Below are 27014 nucleotides of genomic sequence, written 5' to 3'. Positions count from 1 at the left end.
GTCTGTAGTACAAAGAACCTGTGAACATCTTTAAAGTGTTTTTTTTCAGTCTTAAAAACCATTCTGTGAGAAGGTCATCAGAGGGCATCACTATTTTTTTGTTTCATGGGAACTGCATATAAAACCGACAACATTTGTAAAGAAAAATCTGTGGTTTTCTACATGCCAACCCAGCAAACTGCATTCATGAGGTTCAGCCTGGTCGCTCGTCATTACCAGCAAGAAAAATTCTTCCAAGTCCAGTTACGCCTTCCCGTCAGGGTATTCTGAAGACACAGGGGGGCATGGATGCAATTAAAAGGATAGCTTGGCCTACAGAGCTATGATTTCTGGTGACCAGTGAGATGAAGTGAACCCAGTGTGATGCCCAAGTTACAGCCTAAGTTGGCAGAGCTTGCAGTAAAAAAAGCCCCAAGAATCCATTTGTGTATAAAATTAGTAATTTTTTAATCAGTAAGACACTTACAAGATTTTTCAAAGTAGAGATATGGCTTAAATCTCACCCCTCAAATCACGCTGGGCTTTTCTTTTTGCTTAAGGATGTACGCATAGGAAGTGGGATTCTTTTCTCTAGATTTGGCTGTATGCACTACATAGAACTTTAAAGTTTTAATGAAGTCATTGCAATTTAAAAATATCTGAATAGAACTTAAGGTTGGTATTTTAAACACCTACACAGTCCAGCTTTTATCATATTCCAGGTTGTGCTAGAGTCTTTGAGAATCATCAAAGGACATTAATTTTTTATTTGAAAGACAGAAGCATTCAGTATTATAAAATTTGTAAAATCTGTAGCACTAATGCATCTTCAGATCAACCTACGCTGAAAGTTTGCATCAAAAAATGCAAATAATATGCCCCCTCCAGTTGCATACAATCAATCCACAGAATCCGATTACTGTTTATTTTGAAAGCGCTGCTGTGAAAGGGTAGGCTCGATAGCTGCTATCGCTGTCGGCGAGAAGGGAGGCAGGGACTGTCTTCTTAATGAGTGTTTGTACAATAACCAGCACAGTGGGATGCCAATAGTAATAATAATAAACCTTGATCAGAGATTTCAAACATTCCTGTAACATCAGACGGACCGTTCTGACTGCTGCACAACCAGGGGCTTCAGCTGCTGTACGAAATCCTTAGATTACTCCAGGGACACTTCTGAATCCTGTTTAACTAACCCAGTCAGAGCACGGGTTTTTTCACTTCCCTCGTTTTTCTCGTGCCACCGTATTGCTTTCAGATCAGTGGCAATTTTGGAAGAACGGTCACTTCACACCGTATACTCGCCTGAGACACCAAACCACAGACCGCAGGCGCTCGGCCCCACGACCTGCAGCGTGCTCAGCGCTGGATCCAGCAACGGGCAGGAGCACCCACGGCACCCCAGGCCCACGCAAAGCGTCCCCGGAGCCCGAGCGGGCTGGCAGGCCCTGCAGCCGGCCACCACCCGGCCGGTGGGTCCCAGGTGCCAGACGCCCCTCAGCCCTGCGCTCCAGCACCTTCCCCGCTTTGCTTCAAGGGCCGCCCCAGCGCTGCAGCTCTGTGCCCTATTTCGGGGCAGCGACGGCGGGGCCCCGACCGCCGCGGGCCCTACCTCGGCGCCTTTTCTCCTCCCTGGGGAGGCCCCGGCCCCCTCGCCGGCGGGAACCCTTCACCCCCCTCCCCGCCCACCGGGTGCTGCCGAGGGGGCTGCAGGCGGCGAGGCCAGCGCTCCTGCCTCCGCCCTGCCCGGCTCCAGCACCGCGGGCGGGCGGACAGCTCCGGCCGGGGCCGGGGCCGGGGCCGGGGCCGGGGCCGGGGCCGGGGCCGGGGCCGGGAGCAGGGACCCCCCTTCCGGCGGCGGCGCGCAGCGGCGGCCTCCCCGTAGCCGGTGCTGTGGTTTTAAATGGGCGGAGCGGTTGGGGGGCGGCGGGGCGGGCGGTGGGCGGCCCGCGGCGGCCCGCGGCGCCCATATAACCCCACCTCCCGGGCGCGGACTGCCGCGGTAATTGGCTGGATGTGGTACTTGGAGATGTTGAGCTGGCTCCTTCCCCCCATGTCCCTGCACACACACAGGGGCGGGTGGTGCGGGCGGGAGCGGGAGGCAGGGCTCAGCCCCGGCAGTGGCGGCGGCGGCGGGGCTTCCCCCACTCCTTGCCTGCCCGCCGCCGTGCCCGATCCGCTCCTGCTCCTGGGCTGCTGCCTGCGGCCGCAGGACCCGGCCGAGCCGGGCCGAGGGGAGCGCGGGCGGCTGCTGGCGGCGGCCGAGATGATGGCGGAGGGCGGCGGCGGCGGCGGGCCGGCGCGGAGGAAGGCGCTGTCGCTGCTGGAGGCGGCCCGCTCCCGCTACGAGAGCCTGCAGATCTCCGACGACGTCTTCGGGGAGTCGGGCCAGGACAGCAGCGGGAACCCCTTCTACAGCACTTCGGCCGACTCTCGCTCCGCCGCCTCTTCCCAGGACGAGGAGGACGACGAGGAGGACGAGGGGCGCCCGGAGGGGCCGGGCCCGCGGGGCAGGGCGGCCCGGCGCCGCGCCCTCAGGGCGGCGGCCAGCCCGGCGGAGCGGCGGCGGCAGCGGCAGGTCAGCGGCGGCGGCAGCGCCGTCCCGGGCGGCCCCGGCCCTATGGAGGAGGAGGAGGAGGAGGAGGAGGAAGCGGAGAAGGGGGGCTGGACCCGGTCGCTGCGAGACGTCCCACCCCCTCACTTCAAGGATGGCAGCGGTACGCGGAGGGCGGGCTGCCGGGGCAGGGGGGCGGCGGGGCCGGGCGGCCCTCGGGAGCGGGGGTGGCCGGAGCCCGGTGCCGAGGCCTGGGTCGCGGCGCAGCCGTGTCCGGCGGCGCCGGGGAGGGAAGCCCCTGCGGGCCCGGCTGTCGGCCCGGGCCGGTGCCCGGCCCCTGGCCTCGGGGGCGGAGGTGGAGGGGGGGGGGGGGAACGGCAGGTGCCTCCTGGCCCGGGAGCGGCCCTGCTGGTGCGGGGAGAGCCGGGCCGAGGCAGGGAGCGGGAGGGCGAGGGGAGGCCATGCCTGTGCTTAGTCACAGGCATCCCCTCCCCGGCGCCGTAGCGGTGCCCCGAGCGCCAGCAGCTCCGGGGGTCCCCCCGGGGCAGGGTCTCCTCTCCCCCCGGGGCAGGGTGTGCTGCGCAGGACCCCGTTTGGCCGCGCTCTGGTGTGGCGGGTGGCTCCTCTTCCCTGCTTGCAGGAGGGGAAAACCGCTGGTCAGGGCGATGCGGGTGACCTGTCTCTGTGCTGTGCAGAAGGGCTGTGGGAACGGGACGCGGATTCTCTCTGGCTGCAAGGCTTTCTGTGCAGCCATCCCTAACCTCAACCCGTCTTGCACGGCTTTTGGCCGGAGTGAATCCCAAAAGAGTGGTGAATTGGCATGACATGACATACAGCAGCAGCGCACAGCACTGAGAGCTCCGTGGACTGGCTTGTGTAGCAAGTTGCACCACTGTTTTGCCTAGGGAGCCATTGTAAGGTGTCTGTCTGCAGGCCTCAACAACCAAGTTGACTGTGTAGCAGCAAGGCTTTGCAAAAAAAGATTAACGCTTATGAAGAGCTGGGATGTGAAATAAAACACTCGCATCTCAGAACACGATGTGATGATTGCTGTCATCCCTAACCGAACTGACAGTTTGCCTGTCTTAAGGTTGCTTGTCTTCGCTGGGTTTTTTTTGGTAGTGTTTAATTCCTTCATTTTGCCGTTAAAAGGTAAATGCAGAAGAGTGCTGCTACGCTTGGTGTAGTGTGCTGAAATTTGTGCAGTGGGACAGGCAGAAACCTATCTGAGGAAGCAGCGTGGGATGGGGGAGTAAGGTGGAGCTGGCACTGGAGCCCGGGGAAAGTTCTGTCATGCTTCTGACTGATGTGCAAGTAGAAGTTGCATCTACCTCTGCAAATAGCTAGAGCCTGTAAAATGTTTAAAAATCAAGCTGATGTTCCTCTTTAAACAACTCTGTAAGTTTTATTGACGATTCTTATTCATAAGCATTTCTAAGATCAGGTTCTGGACCATAGGCTTCATGGTGTGATGCTGTTTCAGCATCAATTATCACTTAATTTCTCTGCCTTTGCTGGCTTATCTCTTCATATCATTACTTTAGAGTAATATCCATTTTAGCATAGACAGAACTGGGATTAGCATTTTAATGCTGGTTTGGAAAAGAATTAAGTTGATGACCTATTAATTCAGGAATTCATATTTCCTTTGAAATAAAGGAGTCTGATTTATGGTTGTCAGAAATAGATGCGGACGTCTCTTGAGGAAGGTGTATGGGTATTGCTGTGAATATTTCCTCCTAGTAATAGATGGAGAAGAGGTTGCTGTTGCCCTTTCATTCTGTTGATCATGATGATGATGATAGATGCTGCACGCTGTTCATAGCATGGTGATTTGGTTTGGCAGAATTTCAGTTAGTGTCGTGATTTGATGTGTGTGAAATGTGTACCCTCTGTGATATTTTTATTTTGACTACTCAAAATTCCAAGCTATGGAAACTACTGCATTGTATATAACTAAGCTCTTACAATTCTAGTTTGTAGATCGACTGGTTTTAGACCATGCATATATCATAATTGGAGTCATGCTAAGCATACTTGTACTGGCACCATTGTCACTTTGTTGGACGCTGTTCTGACCCAAAAGTTGGGATCCATACCTGCTGAGGAAAAGGTCTCCACTGAGGTGAAGACAGCTGTCCCTTGCAGTGGCAGCACATATTTCAGTCACTAATGGAGTACAAGCAAGAAATGCAGGGTCAGCCACAGAGTACTAACAAAACCGTGTTCATGGTTCCAATGTGTTGGATGTAAGAATCCTTTCCTTCTAGGTTCTGAACTTAAAAGGAAGATGCTTTCATGAGACTGAGATAAAATTTATCTTTGGTTAGCACCAAAACTTCCAAGTGCGGCCCTTTGGTCAAAATCTCAAGAGAAGAATCCTAGTGGCAAGTACTTGACGTCATCTGATGCCAGAAGACAAATGTTCTTGTGGACTGAAGTCTCATGCTGGAAATAAATCTTTGAATCAGACTAGGATCAAACCTAGTGTCAAGATGTTCGGTTTGGGAGACTGCCCCTTCATGAAATGGAAGGTGCGGAGGAGGAAAAGGTTTAAGTTAGTTAATGAGAATGAGCTAAAGCTGCCAAGAAAAAAAAAAAAAGAAGAGCCACGTACAAAACTCTTGTGGTCTTTTTAACTACAAGCAGAAAATAGTATCACTTCCTTTTTTTCTTTTTTTTTTTTTTTTTGTGAGTAAATTACTTAATACTGCCTTTCCCTCCCCAGCCTGAATATTAAACTGATGTCTTAAAAAAGTATTGTATCCCTCCCTAAAAATAGTCCTGAGCACAGACAGGCTAACTCATACTTCATCTCAAAAATATACTAGAGGCCCAGTTGTTCTGGGGGCTGCTGGCAGTGTTAGATGGTTCAGTATGTCCTCAGTCTGCAGTCAGTCACTGTGTGTGTTTGGTGACACCTGCCTTGCCCGTGTGGCAGGTTCTGACAAACTGGGGAAGGTCTGGATTTCCTTCTGTGTCAGGAGAGAAGTTACTGGATGGCATCGCTATGCAACACTGCTGATTGTGTCCCTGATTTTTGTTTTCTGCCCCTTCTTCAGGGATCTCCAGTTACTGTTGTTCCATTTAATAAAAATACTGGGTGCTTAGACTCCCTAGGGGGGAAAAAACCAAACACATTAATACCTTTAGCTGACTTCCTTTGTGGAAATCCAAAATAGCTGTTAAAGTTAACGCAGAGGTTAGAGCAGATGGCTTGCTGGCACTTTGTGTTATTTCCAGTGAAGCTACTCTGTGAAATCATTCTCTTTAGTTGCTGAGAAAAATCCCAACCATATTGTGATGCCCTGATTTTTGAACTGGTAACTAGTGACACTGTGTAGTTCTGATTAAAATAGGTTGAGGAAACAAGTGCCCGTCACAAATACCAAAGCAGTAATGCGAGTTCTGAGGTACTGGGATAGGAGCAGTGAATAGGAGGTCTTGGAGGCAGCTGCTGAAATGCCTTCCTTTCACAAAGAGTGGCTGGCTACAGCAGGTCTGTGGGTACATCAACACGTGTGTTTAAAAGGATGATGGCATCCATGATCAAATGTTGGATCCAGGCATCTTTTGGCATCTCCCTTCTCATTCTCTCCAAACCTCACTGTGAAGGGGGAGCAGAACTGATTTGTTGGGAAGTGAACCTACAAATAGATAGGCTTCTAGGAAAGGAGGTCTGACCTCTGCCCAAACAGTGCTTTAATTCTGAAAGGAGAGATAGTTGGGGCTCCTCTGGCTTCCCTTCCTCTGAGGGCAGGACAGAGCTAGTCGTGGAAGTGCAGAAAGAGTAAGAGAACAAATTGCTGGGAAAGGCAATTGCTGGGATAGGGAAAGCATAATTGAAATGGAGCAAGCAAGCAAGCAAGCAACTATTATTACTTAGTGACAAGCTAGTAAGTGCTGGTAAGTCAATGCAAACCCTTCCTTTCTGGTCGCTCCTGCCTCAGACTTAATTGGTGTGTTCTTCATTCCTTTGAGAGTGGGGTGGCTCTGGGTGGTGCTTTCCTTTGTTAGCTCAGTAATCTGGCCAGGAAACGTTCTATAATAAATAGAGGCATTATTGGTTCTGGTCTTTTTTCGTGGAGGGTCTGAGAAGGTGCAAATATCCTGGTATTGCCGCAGCTTGATGTTCCTGAATTGGGGTAGCTGGCGTTCTCTTCGTAGCGTCCAATGCTTCCTATATATCCATTATAGTTCAGCGACCAAAAAATTGGACTGCAGATATAAGAGCACTTCTTATTGTTGGGGATAACGTGTTAGGGTGGCAGCAATAGCAGGGGAGTCTGAGCAAAAGTTAATGCTGAAGTCCTCAAAGTTACAGCCAAACGGTGCTACTGTTTTCTTCATTTTCTATGCCCTCCAAACCCTGTTCTGAAGCCTAGACCCGAGGACAAAATGTTAAGAATGTTCCTTGCTGAAAGAGCATAGCAGCTCCTCTTCGAGTTGCATTTAGAGAGTGTAACTAGCTTTTTATGGATTTCCAGAGTATTTCTCTGAAACACTAAATGTGCCGTAGTTACCATCTTTGAAGAACATACTCCAGTAGAACAGCATGCTCTCAGGGAGAAGTTGCGTAGACCGTGTCTAGCAATTAGACTCTCCTTGTCACCTTAGAAGAGGTTTAAATGAATATCTAAAGTAGTTTTTAATCTTTTTTTTTTTTTTTTTTTTTTTTTTAAATGAGAATGTTGTTTTCCAAAAAGACCAGGTTACAGGAAAGAGACATTTATTCCATCATGGCTGCCACATGAGAGATGATCTTCTGCACAAGGGGGGTATGTTATCTGAGAGATTAAATGAGCCTGCATGTTCCAGCTAAAGTCAAGGAAGCAACGCACAGCTTTAAATTCTAGGTTGTGACCACCCAGTAAAAAAGGTTTTTCTTATGCTTAATCACAAGTGTCTGTTTGCATGTCAGCTGATAAGACTTCACTCTTGATTGGGTTTTTTTTGGCAGTGTTATTTTATTAATGTTAAATAAGGAAAATGAATTTACTCCTTCAGGTTAGTCTCCAGCAAATCATATAGTACAATATATATTGATATAGCATGGAGTTGTTCATTTGACCTGTGTTCTAAATAGTTTTAGCAGAGCTAAACAATTCAGTTAAATAATCAAAGGAGAGGAAAGTGATACAGATAAGGAGAGAAAGGCTTTTAGCTGTTATTTGAATGGCTAGAATTGTACCTGGGCAGAGAATTGTGGAAAGTCTTTGCACGATGTAGGGGGAGTTCCAATGCAGATACTCTGCTTCGCAAGAGTGTGGGCAGGCAGATGGCAAAGCAGCATTCCAGCAGCAGGGAGCCTGGAGGAAGAGCTTTTGGGTCAGGCTGGGCCATAAAAGTGGGCCATATACATGCCACCATCTAACAGTGGTGGTGATCAGGTTCAAGTCCTGAATAGAATCTGAAGGCTTTAGTCTTATTAGATTGAGGTCAATACTCAGAAGATTCCACAGGTGAAAGAAAAGCTATGGAAGCTCCTTAGTCACTTATGGCAGAATCTGCTTCAGAAAAACCTGGACCAAATTCTGTGACTGTAAGTGGATAAAGTGCCAGTGATGTGACTTGTTCTTGCTTATTTATGTCATCAGAGAATTTAGCTGCTATTGACTTGCATAACCATGGAAAATACTGGAAAAAAATTGCGTATCTATATGCAATCTGTTCTTAAGTTCTAAGCAGAAATTACTTATAATGACAGCATCACAACACTTCCAGGAAGATATGATAAATACATCACAAAGATGTACACTACTACTTTGCATAGCCTTTATAGGATGACTTAAAGGTTTTAAGTTTTGCTAAATAAGGGAATTATGCAGAGGCTTAATATCTCATATGTCTTACGAAATCTGAATGTGCTTTTCGGGTGGTTTTACTGGGTTTAGAGCACATTTTCCTGCTTCCATCATCACTGACGTGAATCAAGTGTACAACATGACAGCCTTATTGATTCTAAAATTTAGTGCAAGTTAGCTATCTGTGTTCCCTTCCTTCTTTTGCCTGTACCTCTGCTATTAACCATGCATTTGGGGAATAACCTAGTGTTGATGAACTTCACAGAAAAAACCCTGTACTTCTCTGCTTTTATACAGAGAACCAGTTTTGGTCAGTACTTGAGACATGAAAGTCTATAAGCACTGCAGATCAAGGTCTTCTCCATAGACACCGTCTAGCCCTTTACAGAGAAAAAGCATATTTACTCCTAGATCTGTTACTGCATAAAATGAGTCTTTCCCCTTGCAGCTATTGATGGGGTCATTTAAAAGAAGTACATTAGCTCCTACAGGTACTCATGTCCCTTTGTCAACATCACAGAAACAGTACAGCAAACAATTTCCTTGTCTGCATACCTTTAAGTCAACCTGGAGAGGAAATTAGCCTCTCTGCTGAGTCTAATGAAGATGCTAATAGTGGAGTTGACTTGTTAATTCTGTACAGACTGCTAGGCCACAGGAAGCTGTCCTGGATGCCATAGAGGTAAAAGAAGCTGGAAATTTCTCTTAGGTATGCTTGTTCATGTAGGTGTTTTGTTTCCCTCCCATGCCCAAGCTTCCAAAACTTTGGAGTAGATGGATTTAGCAGTTTGGAAATACAAGGTGCTACCCAAAGGGAAGGTAATCATGGATACAGTTATGCATCTTATCTAGAGGTCAGTGGAATATAAACCCTAAAATACCTCATCCTTCCGAATACTGCCCAAAATTGGGCATGTTATTAGAAAACAGAAGAGGTGGACTCAAAAGGAATGCATGGCTAAGACAAATTCATGAGAATACTAGCATTTGACGTCTCGCTTCCTTGTGGCAAGGCATCCTTTCTAGGAGCTTATCCAAACTCCCACTTCATATTCCTTGAAGAACAGGATGTTCATCAGTCACTGGCTCTATCTGAAAATGAATGGACATGTAACTGAGTGGGTCTTTTCAAAATGAGGCCAGAGCTCCTTGATTGAGGGACTGGAGGGAAATAGGCTTGGAAATCTCCTTAGCTTATTTTGGCTCTGTATAAATTACTCCTGGATTATCTCCTGATTTTCTGTGAAGACAACTGGTATTAATGGCACATGATAAAAAACATGCTTTTGTTTCTGCTTTCTTGGACAGCGTGAGGGATTCACGTGACCTGTATTGACAAACTATATTTGCCATTAAGAAGGACAAAGAACAAAACCAAGCAACTTGTATTCAGCAAGCAATACAAAGCTGTAGCTGTGCAGTTGAAAACTGGGCATACTGAAGCGTAGTCCGTGAGGAACACTGTAAAGATGCAAAAACCATGTCAGAGAGGGATACACAGGAGACACAGAAGCAAAGAATATCATGTCTGTCTGTATGGATGGGGGGAACTAGTTGTGCATTGGATGGGAAGATTACTGGACTGAGATAAAAGATACAGCAAACTCATCAGTGAGCACAAATGGAAGTGTTATTTCTAGTGAAGAAAAAGCAGAAAAAAGACTTAAAGCAGCTGCTGTTATAACCATGATTCATTTCTGATTACATATGGCAGAGAGGTGGGTGTGTATGAAAGATTAAATTGGAGCAAAAAATGAGAATATCTTTCTATTTTTTAAGTTAATTATGAAATTCACTGTTGTGGAAAGTCTGACTATCCAGTGCATATAGTCATCTCTGCTTTTTTTGAAAGGTAGATGCTGGCTGACTTCCTGGAGGGGAGCACTTGTAGGTGTGCAATTTGGGGTCAGTGTGTGGCTCTGGGCATGTGGCTGTTCCCATTGACGTCACTGTGCTGTCTGCTGCTGGATGCACCCTGCCGATACACGGCTTGGGAATGGTAATCTTGTCAGTCCATGCCCAGAAAAACTACTTTGGAGAGGTTATATGTATTGAAACTCATACATGTATGCACTTATGCATATGGCTTATAGTATTTGGGATGGGGATCTAGTTTTACTTATTCTGCCCCAGTACAGGGAAAACAGTTCAACTGGACTGCAAGGGAAGGGGTGGCCAGCCTTGCCGAGAGGGCAGGGTGGTGGTTTGTAAACCTTCACTTGCTGCAGTGGCCTAGCGAAAATGAACCACCTTTGGTTTGGGGTGAGGGATTGCCAAGACGATCTTGAAAAATGTAAGATGCTTTTACATCTGTCATGCTGGGTATGTTGCGTTATGGCTATAAATACATATGTGGATATACATTCTTATTTAGCCTTTCAAAGGGCTTGCTGGACAATACAGTCCCTGAACGGGATCACTAAATGAGACGACCTCCTTAAACTGAAGACTTTTCCTCATTTCTTAGCCATCACAGTTATTCTTTACTTATAAACTTGTCCTTTTATGTAGTTATTGGTTGGTTTGAGATGAAGTAAAATATGACGTCTGAAGGTTTATACTCATGAGATCTGCATTAATTCCCTCTTGTCATTGGCTTCAAGATTAAAAGAAATTAAGCACTAAGAGTGCCTTTGAGTGATCTGTAGCTATTTTCATGGTGCTAATGTTGCTGCAAATAGTCTTTTCTTTTGAGGGCAAGGAAAGGAGGTGGCTTTAAGCATATTGCAAATCTCCCCCACTGGGAAAAGAGCGATGGGTTTCGGAGTGAATGACATCCTGCTCTTTCCACTTGACGGGGGTTGTGCTTGATAAATAAGGAATGACCCTCTCAAAAAAGGCCTTTCATCATCTGCTTCTGTACTACTGGGTAATGACTCACGCTTAAACTGACATCAGAGATGTGTCCCTCCCTAGGGACGGGCTGAGGCCGGGTCAGGACGTGGGCCTGCGAGCCGGGCCCATGGCTGGGCAGGGTTGGGCTGTGGTCGGCTGGAGGCCAGCCCTGCTGGGGCCGGGGCTGCCATGGGGCCCTGGGCCGGGGTGGCTGGGCAGGGACAGTCAGGCATGGTGGTGGCCCCTGGGCCACTGGCAGCAGCTCCTTGAAACCACCTCTTTGGCTAAAGCCATGACTTTCTGCAATGCCTTTTCTACATAAAAGGTGTTGAGGAGGAGTTTGGCGGTGCTCGGTTGGGCCGCTCTTCCAGCCCGCTTCCCAGTGGCTCTGGGCTCTCCTTACCCTGTCACAGAGTGACTGAGAGATAGTGCTGTCTTCTCATTACCTTTCTATTTCATAAGTGCCCTGCAAGTTCCTTTTGCTTCAGATTACCTTTGGTGGTTTGTTTCTCATGTATGAAACAAGGTACCAGCTTGTGGTGGTGGTTTTGGCACCTGGAGCGGTCGTGCATAGTTAGGAGCTATCTGAGCCTTGCGGAGGCCCGCCATGGTCACTGCGTTCCCCGTCAGACTTACCTCCTTGTTTTCTGTACTGAATAGGAGGCAAATTCTTGAGGCAGGAACCATCTCTGCATTACTAGCTCTGAGTTTCACACTGTGCTTTGTGTTATTCTATGTCTGTTGCAACAACCCTTGCAGAGATTAAAATATATAGGGGGGAGAAGCAGGCAGATGCAGAAGCATCTGACTGAATGAATACCATCTAGTCCCTGTCAGGTATTCTCACTAAAATTGTCATTACCGCAAATGTCTGTTTCTGTCTCCATTTGAATTCGATAAGGTCTGGCCCAGTATCTCCAAAAATGTATTGCATAAAGATCTGGCAAAAGCTTAAATGTTCTGATGGAAATATTTTCTTTTTTTAAATTTTTTAAAATTTTTAAATGAGAATTTGAAACTGCCTTCCTGAATGGAGGTGGACTTACTGAATTTGTCTATTAAACTTTTAGATAACATGAAGTTGGGAGTGACTCCAAGTGCACTGGAGGCTGAGAATTTGCAAGGTTCTTGACAGCTTGAAATAGCCCGGGGAGGGGGAAATGGCATGGTGCAAGAGAGAAATGCTTAGTGTGAAGGCAGCAGTGATTAACAGCAGAAGTGGAAAATGGAGGGGATGAACTGTTTAGGTGGAAAAGGAACTGGAGGTTGAAGCTGAACACCAGACAAATGTGACTCAGTGTCATGTTGTGAAAAGGCAAACATCCTCCCCAGATATTTAAATAGAGTGTGCAAGACTTGCAATGAGACTGGCTTGCTGTTTAGGAGGGATATTCTGGGTCCCCAACCCAGGTGAGAAGCAAATAGTCAAATGTGAAGAGAAAGGACTGAGGAGCAGAAAATCTACTAACTGGACCACCTTTCAGTATTCTGTTTTTAAGCTAAGTGGCCATATGGGTAAGTAAGGGCTTTTATAGGAAAGGGAATTATCTGCCTTACCTGCTCTGATCACTGAATATAAGGAATAACAGGTATAAATTGAATTGATGGATAATTAAATCAGACATGATAGAAACTCTCAAACAGACAGCGCAGTGCTGCAGAAGACATGAGGTGTGTCACTGGAAACCTAAGAGCAAGTGGTGCTAACCTGTTGCGATAGACTGACACCCAGTATGTGTGCTGAACAGGGCTAGAGGCCTGGACTAAAGGACTTCCTGAGGTCCCTTCCAGCACTCTTCTCTGTTTTAGATTGGTTAAGATAAATGCAAACACTAGGGAAGCTGCTTAGTGGCAGGTTGTGTGTTGGAGTGCTATGCAAAAGACTTGCTACTTGCATCTCGTGCGTCAGCTTTGGAAGCAGGGAGATGGCTGTATAGCTTGTAGGAAGGAGCTGTGTGCTTGCAGATGGCCTCCTGATCTGTTAAGGTGAAACTCCCGCCTTCCCTTTGCCCTGGTAAAGTGGCCCAGGCACACTTAACAGTTACTTAGGGTATTGTTCTCAGCCTCACTTCTATGTTAATGAGTTGTGTATCCATGAATCTTGTATCTCTGCTCAAATGACTGATTCTGAGCCTCCTTCTGTGTGTTAAAAACGTTAACCTTATACCAGGGATGTCTGATACAACACTACCCAAATACTTGTGAGATTAGCAATGCTACACTTCGGAGGCACTTAGTTACTGCATCAGCCAGTGGTGCCTAGGTTTTTACTGGCCTTTGTCCATGACTCTTTGAGGTATGAAGAGTCTCCTTGCAGCTGAACCCCAACACAAACCTCTGTAGACAATGAGGATGGATATGTGGAAAAAGACAAGCACAGGTCTGGAACAGGCCCAGCTAAGTCATAGTCCAGATGCCTGCAATGAGTGATGACCATGTAACAGATGTCTTGGCAAGAAAGGACAACAGAATGCCTACTCCATGTTTCTCCAGTTCATGGACTCGGTATCAGAAGGTTGTTTCTTCACTTCTTTGTGAGCATTGCAGAATTGTTTCATCTTGCAAAGAGTACTGTTGGCACTTAGGTCTTCTCTTTTCCTGCTATTTACCTCAAGTACATTAAAAAGATTTGCTGCTCCCCCCCCGCCCCGGCTAAAAATGAGAAGGTAACAGGTTTCTTCACAATCTTCCCTTGCAAGAATACACCTCTACTTCTTCTAGGAGTAGTTCTCTGTCTTTCCCAGCTTAGGATCAACTCTTTGTTGGGAAATGGCACAGGTTTCCAAGTAAGATCTATGATTCCTTGTTCAAAGGTACTAATATGTCACTATCTCCACTAAAGATAACTAAAAACGTGCCTAGTGCTACCTAGAAAACCACTGGTTTAGAAGTCAGTTGTGCATCACTTTTCTACACAGAATAAGAGATTGTCTCTGATTTGAGCAGATAATTAGAGAGAAAACTTTCATTATTGGTCTGTAAGATTTATTTTGGCTGACAAATCCAGCTACTATCTAGTAGGATGATCAGCCCAGCTTTGCTTGTTAGTGTCTTGATCATACACTTGGTTCTATTTCCATGTTCTAGTAAAAAATGAAACAATCTCTTTCCCAAAGTCACCTACCTTCATCCAGACAACTCGTCTCTCAGTCAAGGATTGTGGGTAGAGAGGAGACATTAATACTCTTACTCATCCCTGTTGCTGCCAATTAACAAGTACCTAGCTAGAAACAGAACAGATAAATTCAGCTATCCTGTAAGTAGTATCTTAGAAGCTTAAAATGATTCTGAGGTGACCTGTCTATGATACAAATGGTCTGCATTTGTCTTGATGTCCTTGATTAGTCCTTCCTCCAAAATCTATTCAGTCTTTGAGTATTGAGATCAGAGTAACAAGTTTAAAGTCACCAAGTCTTTTCTTTCTCTTTGAAAGTCTTTCTTCTCTCAGCTTAATGTGTTACCTTGAACTTGGATTCACTTAGATTCTTGTTATGGGGCTCCTAGTATTTGAGGATTAGAAACAAAAATATATACTGAACTGCAAGATTTGAAATTTTTGTGTCTTTGTCTCTGCCAGAGGTATTGCAGCTTCTGGTGTCCTGTCCTCAGACTTAAGAAACTTACTCTCTTATGAACCTCATTAGTTGCCTTGAAAATGAAGGCAAAAGCCTTGCCCTGACAGCTGAAGCATGCCTAGGCTATGTATCTCTGTGTTCTGAAAATTGCACTGGCCTCCCTTCCTTCTTCTTCCCCTTCATCCCCATTTTATTTGGTTAAAGAGGATTTTGGATCTTTCTGTACAAGGCACAGCTGTTTCTGGTTAAGAGGGGTGGGAGTATAGCCAGAAGTACCTAATCCTGCAGTCCCACTAGACTGGGGTAAATACAAACCATGTTGAGCTCTGTTAAGTGCAAATTACAGTGCAAGCACCTATTTGCTTTCTGGGACAGATGGTGGGTGTAAAATATTTAGCTATGGATATTTTTGAATTGGTACTGTCAAAGTGGGTACTGAATATGAAATTGTTCTAGGAATATGAAATGGACTTGACACTGTTAATGCTGTTGTTGAGATTGTACCCGTTTTTAACTCTTTTTTCTTTTCTTTTTGGCTGTTGGAATCAATGCAAAGAAACTAAGTGAGCATTAGTTTCTTTCTAAAAGCAGCCATTTGTATTGTATGCTGAAGCAGAAATATTTGATACCATTTTATGGGCAGATATTGTAGTAGAGTGAGTGAAATGTTAAAATACAAACCGTGCCTTTTCTTCAGGTCTTTTGCTGAAAGGTTGACTCAAGAGGGGTCTGAGTATTGACCTGGAGCGGCTTGACATCGAGCAGTGCACTACCAATTGTTCTAATGTCAGCTTTCTTCCTAAGATAAAAGGGAGATGGGATTCTTTCTTTTTAAGCTGAAATGGGCACCTAAAGGGAGAATGCTTCAGCACAATACTTTAATCAGAAAAGGACCAAGAAACAAATATAACAAAAGCTGTTCAAAACTTTACTTTGAAGCTTTCCGTTTCTGCTGAATCCTTTTAATCTGTACTATAACCTTTCCTAACCTGCTCTTCTCTGCTACAGCATTTAGTTTCTCTAATTGTATTTCACTTCCTAGAATCCTAGAATCCTTTGCTGTCATAAAAATGAACATTTCTCTTACGTCTTAATATAGAACCTACCGATACTTCACATTTTAACATGATGTTCTTGGTCATTATGGAACTTCCTTTTTTTTATTCTTCTGGGCTCTGCTGGACACCGTGTCTCCACTGTTCCTGTTAAAATTGCAGGTAGTCTGGAGTAGGGGGTTCATTGTTCAAATTCTGCTGCTTAGTAAGCCAGGCTTTTTGCAATTTTGCTCTGCCCCTTGTGCCCAGGTCTGTCCTGTGGGAGGAGAAGATAAAGGTCTTCCAAGTATTGAGTTCTCACCTACCATATGCAAAAATAGCTGATGGGGGTGACAGCCTTTTGAATTGCCCTTGCTGAAAGATAGCTTGCTTGAGTTCAATCCTTATTAGACAGCACATTTGTAGTGAGAAGAGCCTGTAGGCTTTAACAGAATCTCCGGCGATTAAAAAGCTAGTTGATGTCGAGAGGCAAGGCTATGTGAAACCAGCCTCTGCCTGTTCTTGCATTCATAGTGTCACATAAAGATGACAGCTGGTGCTTCTAACATACCAAAGTGATGGCCAGATGCCCCTGACCATGCTGCTCACCCACACCCGCTACAGCTGATGTTCCAGATCTGCATGTGTGGGAGATGCAATATGTGAACAACTGTCACACCCACCACAACATCAAATTTAGGATTAAAAAGCTGGAAGGAATGCAGTGTGCAGCTCAAAATTTGAGTTTCAGATCTTGAGTTTTCAGGAGTGGTGCTTATCTATGGGTATGGTTATCCCATGATTAATCAACCTTCTGTTTGGATGAAGGTTGCCCTTTGGGGGTGTCAGCTGCCCCTGTGTAGAGTTTTGAGTGAGCATTTTATTGGGCCTGAGGTGTGAATGCATCTGTGTTCCTGCTGCCTAGCAGAAGAGACTAATGGAAGTTTAGAGGCTAATGCACTGAGTAATGGGCCCAATTCTTTGCGGCAAGCATTTAAGGAATATTCTCCTTTCTCCTCCCTGACTTCTATTGGTGGGGGTGGGGATGGGGTCCCCTATGTCTGGTTCTTCCCTCACCTGCACAGTGTACTCTGGAGCCCCTTATCCCCCAGACATTGGTTCTAGAGGCAGGAGGATGTGCCCAAAACCAAGTGATAATTTCTACCAAGAAAACAAAATTTTATGTTTGCTTAAGCAGTTTTGGTGTAGCTGTTGATTTTCTTTTCCTCTTTGAGCCTAGCTGAACTCACTGTTCTGCATACTGGTGGAGCTTGAATGCTTCCTAAAGAAAGGAAATGCACCCATGTATTTTAAGCTTTGCTTTCTGTGACCACTGCTGTAGACAGCCATTGTAAGTCACCTTGTCTGTAATTTACAAGGGGGAGGAGAAAGTAAGCAAGCTTTTAAACTCAAGTAAAAAAAGTTAGGTTTTTTCTAAGAAGAGTCTTTAAGCGGCTCTTTTGCTGTGTCTTTGAGGAATCTGTACTTCTCAGTACTCATTGGTTTGTAGTTATTCCTGTTTTTTTACAGACTGCATCACTTGACATTATAATTCTTATACCACTAAGTCATTTGTTTGGAGCAACCCTGGGCTATAAGAAATGTGTAATCTCACTTCAAAAACATGTGCTTCCGTGTAGTGTTGCCCTGGTGCCTAAGAATAATTTGATCACTGTAGCTTAAGGTTAAGTATCTGCCTCAAATGCTCTCTGCTGGACTGGAGCCTAAGAGACCCTAGAAGAGATTACTGTTGTCAGTTAACTCCCAAACTGTAGCATCAAAAATTTCTTCAGAGATCTCTTTTGAGGTTTATTGCAAGCACAACCTGTTTGCTTCCACTATATGATGAACTTAAATGCCTGACATTGCTACATACCTAAAATTCAATGGCAAGTTGTGTGACTGGATTGCTCCCTAAACATAGCATTTAATTAGGTCTTAATAAACATTTTATATACGTAGAACAGTAGTAAGTTTGGCATCAGATCTGAGTATAAGTGGTAGAAACTAACATTAAGACCCATGATCAAAAGGAAAAACCCATGTTCCCTGAAGAACACCCAGTTTCAATTCACTTGCCAAGGTTTAAGAGCAACCAGAATCTATTGAGTGGTAGTCGTAAGGCCCTGAAAGGAGGACAGTGGGGCTGCAGGAGAGACTACAGTGCATTTTTATAGTAAAAAGACATTTTCCTCCTTTTCTACCACTATGCATATTGCAGCCTCAGCCTTGCTTATAGGATTAATAATTTGCATGGCTGACTGCACAGTGAGTGTGTGCTCTGGAAACTTCTTTCCACTGGAGAAGAACACAAGGCTGTTAAACATCCTTTTGATTTGTGAGTGATGCAAATTAAAACTCAAAGGTGAGTGTCAAGGGATGCTAATATAGTACATTATCCTTTGAATCCAGAGAAGCATATAAGCACGTGCTTAAATAAATGCGTATGTGATACTACTTTAATGATACAGTAAATTGTTGCATGTATAAGGCAGAGTGACATGAAAACTGTTACACCAATGCAAAAGTACCTCTGACTGATACCACCACTCCCCTGTTCTTACAGAACAGTTTTCTAGGGAAATGACTCCTTTTCAAAGCAAACTGGTTATACTGGTATAAAACCTACAGGTAGATCAGCTGAAGGATTTGAGCGTGCACTCAGCTCTCTGCTAGAGTGAGGGTGAACTGTGTCTGCTAGGCTGCTTCAGTCCTGGATGCAATTACTGAAGAACTCTAGGGCAGTGTTCTCCAAACATTTTTGATTAGGCACCCCATCAGTAGAAGTGTTTTGAGCAGGTACCCCCAATCTATGTATATTTATTTATTTATAGATTATATACCTGCAGTACTGTACTAATATACTATGTACAAAACATACACAAAAATAGAAATTAAAAAAGACAAGATAAAATAAAAAATTTAAATAGTGTTTATTTCATCTTTGTATCTGTTTACAGTACAAAAAAAATATTTTCTTCCGGCACCCCAATGGATTGTCTTGTGCACTCCCTGGCACCCCATGTTGGAAACCACTGTGCTAGGACCTATGAAAGGATCTTGAAATGAAGTTCATATATGGGCAAGCAGACAGTGCCTGGCAAGCAGGACTGTGGTCATTTGTGTCCAGCTCTGCCGGACTGCTGCAGTCCAGGCCCAGAAAGAGAATTTCTGTAAAGTGGCTTGGCTCTATCTGCCAGGAGTTCTACCAGACCCAGATCAAATATTTAGCTGTGATGAAAAACAGTATGTTCACCTGCTTTCCCTGTGTTCTCTCTCCTCCTCAAATAAATAACATTCTAGCTTGCCTAGCAGGCTTGAGGTTTTGATCACACAAGGTTATAAACACTCCAGGCCCAGCCTTGCTAATAATTTGAAGGTGTTTTTTTTTTTTTTTTTTCTTCCACTAAAACATCAATGGGGGTTATAGCAATTAGGACGTAGTAGAATCTGGCCCTAAGGGAGGAATGTAATAAATTCTTGATGTGGAAGGGAAAATGCTACCTATTCAGGGCCATTCACAGTTAGTGAGGAGGAAAGGAGCCACATCAGAGATGATGGAAGAAGCCGATGGGGTTGAATGAGACGCAGCAGGTCTCTTACTTTTCTTAATTTTATTTTATGAGGTGGTCAACATAAATAAAGAATGAATGGAGAGAAATGTTGCTTAAATGAGAGGCCTTTGTGAACATAGCAACAAGCGGCTGAGGAAGTGGAAGGGCAATGCAAAGGAGCAAATCTGTCTATAATATAAAACCAGCTTTAGCAGTTAGGTCTGGAAGGCTTAGGAAGCAGGAGGCTCCCTGTGGAGATCCATATTCTTCTTCTCTATTTGCCTTGCTATTCCTGCCCACAGAGCTGAGAGAGTGGGGAAGAGACTTAGCAATCAAAACTTGAGGTTCTTGGATACTTCTTTTCCTGGGGGATTCCATATTCAAAGAGCACTTAAAAAGCAAATCAGAAAATGAAAGAAGGTTTGGAAAGAGATGAGTGTTCTTGACGCCAGAGCTGCAACGCTGTTACCCTGACTGGAGCAGCAGCATAGGCTCATTTGTCCCAGAGAGCAAGTTGACACGAGTTTCTGATGAAGGAACAGTGACTGAGGCAGTGTCTCAGTGAGGGCATGAAGGGAGGTCTCAGCTTTCTAGAAAACACAGCGGTAAAGAGGCAAAGATGCTTGGATGTCAGTAGCAATAAAAGGAAGAAGAGTTTTGCCATGTAAGAGCAGTGACTTGCTTAAATAACCCTCAATAGTTTGTAATTTAAGTGGAGGCTATGAGGCATCTAGAGAATTGAGTCTTCCTTGTAGAAAATGTAAAAATAAACACTGATGTGCTCCACAGATGTTGGGCACTTTCTTGCCAGCAGGGACTGGCTAAGGCAAGAAAGGGACTTGCAACAGCAGCTCTATGTGAATCGTTTCACATCTGCTATGAAATTAAATTGATCTTGGTGGGCTGGCTGGCTGGCTAGGCTATACAGAAGAGTACATTTCTGCCTTTGCTCACTTGCAGAAATATGTATGTCACTCTTGGTGTTTTGTTTTTAAGCCCACAGAATTTGAATCTACACTTTAAGATTTTCAATGCTGCTTATATTATGTTGAGAATGATTGAGGAGGATGTAGGTACAGCATGCTTGTACCTATGGATTGTAGGAAAAGAGGCAGGGAATACAACTTTCAACACTTTCATGTAACATTACACTGTCTTCAAAATGAAGGCGAAAAGTCTCCAGTGGCAGACCTCCTTTACCAGTAGTTACGGGATTTGATCTGTGCTTACCTGCTAATTAGGTATTCCTTGCCAGAAAGGGTTTAATGGAAAAATGATGTATGCAAGTATGACTGTAGATGTCAGGACTGTGTTAATTCACATGGGCCAGTGCTTGGGAGCAAGGGAGAGAAGTGGGACAGGAACCAGAGGGGGTTGGGACATCTTAATTTTTCTTTTTGAGCAGCCACAGGTGCAGATCTTTATTCTGTGACTTACAACTGAATAACATACAGTTGGACACGCTCCTAACCAATGCTGACCTAGCTGACAACCTTTTTTATCTGACAGCTAATCCTTGTCTCAAAACATGTATCCTTAGAAACAGCAGTTGTAGGCTTGAGGAATTCATACTACCATAAGCCTCATCTCATCACTTAAGTGAAATGCCAAGAGAATGGGAAACTTTGAGGTATGGCAGTGCCTCAAAAACGCAGGAGGAAGGGTGGGGAAGGTCAGGGTCAGATAACAGCAAGCAGCTGGGGAAGGCTGGGAATGTGCAGAATGGAGCAAAGGAAAACAGGGCATAGGTCCCAGTGCCAGCCTGAGATATGGATAAGCCAGAAGCACAGATGATACGATTAGCCTAAGATAGCAGAGCATATCAGTCACCGAGTAAAACATTCAGGGAGGCTGACTCCCAGTTCCTGAACTCAGGAAATACTTGTTCTGACTTGGTGGGCAGGCAGTTTGGAAGGGAAGCACTACTTCCATCTTTGAGCAGCAGTCAAAATTCACAGCCCTTATTTAAATGGGAACTTTTCCAGTTACTTGTGCCCGAGTAAATATACTCCATCATATCATGAAATCATAAGCCAGCCTGATACGAAAACAGCAGCCATCTTTCCCCTTTAAGAAAATCAATCTGTAAGTAGATAAGAGCATGCAGGACAGGACATGGGGCCAGGGTTTACAGAGCAAAAAACATACTCAGAAACTTCCTTATTACTATGTTAGTAAAACATTATCTTAAGCATGCCATTGACTCTGCCTATGGCCTCTAATCAGTCACAGGCTTTTGTTCCAGACAGATTTTTCCAAATCGTGGAGGATTTAGCTCTGGTATAGTAATCCAAAGATCTGTTCTGAACCCTACTGTGAAGACTACACACTTCTTCTATAAGAGGAAGAATATAGTTAGGAAATGTGAAGCTCCAGTCACTGAGGTCTTGAGCTATAAATGTCCTAATCCGTGGTTACAGAATGGGAAGCTATTATTTCTGTTGTGATAATGCCCAGAAGCCTCTGTAGGAATCCTTAATGTGAAGTGCTTGGCACTTGGCAGACAGAAGGACACGCTTTGCAGTGGTTGTTCCCATGTCGTTAATTTAAATTTACCTTGCAGATGCATCCTGTATAATTATACCTGCAGATTCAAGGAGCTGATGTTTGGGCCTGTTTTTTATATAGCAGAAAGATTTATTGGCTTTGTCTTCCACTCCACTACTTAATATGACCCAGATTTCATCACCAACAACCTTTTTTTTTTTTTTTTTTTTTTTTATGGGAGCACAGCATGAAGTTCTTTGAACATCTCTGCTGTATGAAATCTCTGTTGTGGCTAGGTCCAAAATGAGAAATACAAGCTACTTCCTCATTTTGTAAGCTGAGCTATGTTCTTACAGTGATTAAATCCTACGAGGTCTTTCAGCTTTTATTGGTTCATATGTTGGCAGCCCCCAACAAGCGTGGAGAAGATGACCTCCAAGTGTAGCTGTGACCTGGTGTGATGGATGGCTACCAGTAAGCAGTGCCTGTCCGATGACCTTAAATCTTTTCCCTGCTTGATCTCAGAGTGCAGCATACTAAGTCCGTGTTTGAGGAGATGGACTTTGGCTCCAAAGTAACAAGCATCTCTCCTGAAAGGCTATGGGTGAAGACCCATGATCCTCTTCTTTGCAAACCTAGTTCCATGACCTAGTTCCTGGTCTGCTCGCACCCTGGGAGCTGTGCAGCACGGCGTGGGCCGTGGGGGGAACTGGCTGCTGGGTGCTGAGCAGTTACGCTGGCTGCACACAGTAGCTGGGCAGAGGTTGCAGGAGCGGTGCTGTGTTGCTGAGCATCCCACTCCGACTTCATGCGCTGTTTAGCTCCGAGTTGTGCTTCTGGCTTGTTCTGTGCAGATACAAATCCCTGAAAGCCTTCCCTGGGGGTACAGTGGTTTGTAAACATGTCTGCATTACCCTGGAGGTAACACGGGCAGTACAAGTAATAAATCCACCTTTTTGCACAGATGACTGCTTTTTTGTTTTTCTTCACACTTTGATGTTGAAGAAATGCTCTGGTTTCTTAAAACTGAGAAGTTGTGCATTTATGAGTTATTAGGAAGCCTAAGCAGTTGGAGTGCTGTGGAGTGTGTCATGTATCCTGCATGTGGTAAGAGGATTAGGGATGTTGATGTGCATGGTATATAGAAGTCATTTATTGAACTTTCCAGCCGCTTGGCTATTTTGAGTTCAGATGTTCAGACAGCCTCTGGCACTGGTCACTTCTAAGGGCAGGCAGAACAAGGATGGAAAAAGGCAGTCTAACAACAGGGGCAGGAGTAAAAGAGGAGAAATTGCATCCTGTGCATGTGTAAAGGAGCCGTGGCCCTAGCAAGGATTGCAAATACATGACCTCCATTTACATCTTAGGTGTCCTAAGAAAATATTTAGGCTTTCATCTGCCCCTAAGCCTAATGCACCAATGAGGAACGTGTGGCTTGTAACTGCTTGTCCCAAGGTTTTTGAGAGTGTTGGGGAGGAACATGGAGAATATAAAGTGGGGAAACTACAAGTTTAAAAGCAGCTGTGTAAATGCAAATGCGTTATGATCTTCTTTGATAGAGGTGGTGCAGCCTTCAAATGAGGGTGCCTGTGACTGAAGTGTTGATTTATTTTATTATTATGATCTCTAAAGTGACAAGAGCTCCTTTGCATCCTAGTCTGGGGTGATCACAGCAGAGAAACCTTGTCTTACTGGGCAGGTCATGAAGCTCACCTAGAAATGCATGTGCACACTTTTCCTACAGCAAGCAGTAAAATCCAAGGGAGGCTGTTACAACCCAAAGGAAGCAGGTTTGGAAAAAAAGCCTGAGTATAATCCCCATGGAGCTCCTGGCACCAACTTCCTTGGGCAGATTCTGGGTTTTGAGCTCTTCTAGCCGGGCTGCAGCAAGAGCACCCTGCTCATTACCCTCTCCCAAGTGGGTGCGGCAGTAGGTGCTTAGTTCTGTTCATGGGAAGTAGCATCGAATGCTTTGGGGACTATGTGCTTAACCCTAACAACTATTCTCTGTCTTCTCCAGAAAAGGCTGTAGCTGCTGGGAAGCAATTGCAAAGACCGCTACTGTAGCTACCTTAGCTCTTGTAGGATGGAGATGAATCACTAGGAGGTTCTGTACTGAAATGAATGTTCTTGCATGAACTGTTCTTACTGAACTGTCTGAATTTCCAGTTGATACATTCTTTTTTTTTTTTTTTTAAATAATCAATTTTTGAGCAAAGCCGAAAACCATTTCCTTATGAGACTTGCTCAAATATGAGAGGTTCATTTTTCAGTGGCATATGTGTTGCATGCAAATGGGGGAGTTGACTTGAAGGCTTTCAGCATCTCATTAGTTGGGTCACTTGCTTATTGACTTTTATTTACAAAAGAGAAATGAAATGTCCTGATGATTTGCCTGGAAAACATACTAGGCTATTTTTGCTTCTTCAAATGCAAAATCCCTCCATTTGGAGGCAGGGTCCTGACATCAAATATTGCTAATACTTATACAGGTGGATTTTTATTTTTAAATTGCTGGAAAGGAGCAAGTTGCATGTGCGTAATGGTATTTGTGAACAGTGTGCACTAGAACAGACCAGGAGCCCGGGAGAGAAAGATGAAAAGGTGGATTGCATCTGTAAGAGTTGCCAGTGCAGGGGGATCCCCCCATGGGACCACCCCAAAGCAGCCTTCTGGGATTTAGTTATGAGGGTCACCCAGCTGGTAATGGAAGTGGTGCTGACATAAAACTATCCATGCTGCTTTGTAGAGTTATTTCATAAATGTGCACAGCTGTGTCTACAGCCAGATGTGTAACTCCTCTGTGGTCTACCGAAAGCTGTATTACAGTTGATGTATGAAGTCAGCACGTTGATGGTTGTCTTTAAACCTGCTAGATATGCTCAGTGTCAGCTGGACTGCCAGGAGCTGCCAATCTGCTCTGATGGTCGAGTGCAGTAAAATGTTAACAGAAAACTGCAGTGGCAAAAGAAAGTCTAATGGACTTTTGCTATGGAAGCTGCTGCAGCAGGAATTCCCCTGACGAGGGACAAGTGTGTTCAGTCCCACAGCCAAATGAATAATGTGCAAAGGATTATGTAAGATGACGCGATACGGTACTGTTTCAGTGCTGACTGCTGCTTTAAGGTGTTTGGCTTTTTTGAATTATTTTAACCGTAAGGATCTTGTTCCAGTGTTTGGGAGGTTCTGTTGGATGTTGATAATGGTGATTGGTAGGTTGTAAGATCTCGCCACAGAAATTAAGTAAGTATATAATTAAAGGTGTCAACATTACCTGCAATGGGCTTTTTATTCTTTCTACTTCACTTGTCACAGCTTGAAGGCTTTGTAGCTTTAAAACATGATGGTAAACACGAAGAATACTCTCTTAATTAAATGTTTTTTGACCGTGGCTTAAATCTACAAGAAGCCACGCTTCCATGGAAGACTGCCGCAACATCTCTCGTGTTCTCATTCTCAGACCAATGCTGTTGGTGGCACAGCATACATTTGGTCAATGGGAAAGGTGTAAGTAAGACCTGCCTGCTTGGTCCCCTGAAAATGCCCAGAAATTTAACTATTTTCATACAGTGTCTTATCACACATGGTAAGCTGCTGAGTGACAGCCAGAATTCTTTACCCTTGGCATTCCAGTCTTGTTCTTGGTGCTCAGCTGAAGTTCTTCATCTTTTCTGGGCTGAACTGCCAGGTAGCACGCAGCAGCATGGGGCAGGAGGAATGGGCAGGGTGCTTTGGTTATCACCCTGGGCCTTGGGAGACCACTGTCACGTCGAGTGGGAAGGCTGTCTTGTGTTGGGTGGGAACAGGTACATTACTTGTCCCTGACCTATGTCAGGTTGACATGCTAGACTTGACTCTCAAGGGTTTTGCTATAATGCTGAAGAAAGCTAGATGAGAATCTGGATGCAGTGTACAGCAGGGAAACAAGCTGAACTGCAGGAAGTTCCTTAGTTTACTAAATACTTTGCTAAATTTTACCATTTAGTTTAAATTTTACTGTTTGGTTTACTAAGTAAGTTCTTTATTTAACTTGTCATAACTCAGCGCTGTCTGGTGTGGAGGCCAGGGACCCTTTTGATCAGAGTCAGCACGGAGCAGCTGTGCGCTGATTTTCAGTCCTCCTTCATTTGTCCTTGGATTGCTTTTAGACCCGGCTCTCAATTATCTCTATGGATAGAAGTCAGATTGCAATGTGTGGATCACTTCATTGCTGACGCTGTGAGGAAAACAATCCTTTTTAATGCTGGGGAGGGAAGAGAAAGTGCCCTTTCACGGAAGCTGTTTGGAACAATTTTTGTGACTACGGTTATTACATACAGACGTGGAGGCATTGTCAAAGGCTTACTTATAGAGGTTGGAAAAGTGCAGTCAAATCACGCTTTGCTAAATAGCTTGGAATAAACTTAACCGAAACCAAATGTCGAGCAAAAGTGTGTGCTACTGAGTGCCCAGGCAAGGGAGCAAAGTAAGCTTCTGGGGGAAGGTGACCTGGTAAAAACTTACCCAGAAGCATGAGCTGCTGAGAGAGCCCTTATGGTCTAAGAAGAGAACCATCTTTGGAAGGACTACGTCCAGTTTCTTCTTTCTCGTGTAAGAAAGCCAATAAAGTGTCTGTTTGGGAGTTGTGGTTTTTGTTTTGTTTTGGTTTGGGTTTTTTTATTGCACCCTTGTAGGTTGTCTCTGAGCTCCAAGCAACTGCACAGGATGGCTCATGTTTTGATCATTTATATAGAATTGTTGTGCTAGGCAGTCCTAAAGGAAAGTTAGATTACCTACCAAAATAACAAAAGCAAGCATCTACTTGCTCTAAAATATTGGTCAGAACCACAGCTGGTATAAATTAGGATGACTCCTTTGACTTGGCAAAATAGACTTGTCACTGAAGCTTTGGTTGCTTTTTTTAATGAACGAAATACATGCAGCATAATATCCTACAGTAAAGACCTGGATACTTGCTGCCCAGTTCCTACAGGAGAGCAGTATCTGAAATAAACTGGAATAAAATTCAGAAGAGAACTGTTACATGCACTTACTTCAAGCTGTCTTGACAGGCTTGTCATAAGGCTGTCAAACTGGCTATGGTTTGAGAATGGTCTGATGTACATTTCTTCCAGGCCATTAAGAATAGAGCTGATATGAAAACTGATTTTCTGGCAAGCCAGATAATCTCCAGTTCTTCCAAAGCTTACAGG

At 44.7% G+C, this 27014-nt stretch overlaps 1 protein-coding gene across 1 annotated transcript in view; it reads left to right on the top strand.

The window, feature by feature from the left end:
• The first annotated feature begins 1806 nt into the window (after window positions 1-1806).
• The window catches only part of PGBD5 (piggyBac transposable element derived 5), a 74059-nt gene continuing 48851 nt past the window's right edge, over window positions 1807-27014 (top strand). Inside the window, exon 1 of the mRNA XM_030035273.1 lies at window positions 1807-2696. Within this exon, the coding sequence (XP_029891133.1) occupies window positions 1883-2696 (814 nt within the window). The 5' untranslated portion in view covers window positions 1807-1882. The remainder of the gene's footprint in view (window positions 2697-27014) is intronic.

The sequence above is a fragment of the Aquila chrysaetos genome, chromosome 13, assembly GCF_900496995.4.
Source record: "Aquila chrysaetos chrysaetos chromosome 13, bAquChr1.4, whole genome shotgun sequence".
Lineage (NCBI taxonomy): Eukaryota > Metazoa > Chordata > Aves > Accipitriformes > Accipitridae > Aquila > Aquila chrysaetos.
Note: the sequence above shows the minus strand (reverse complement) of the source record. Positions and strands in the feature narration are given on the sequence as shown.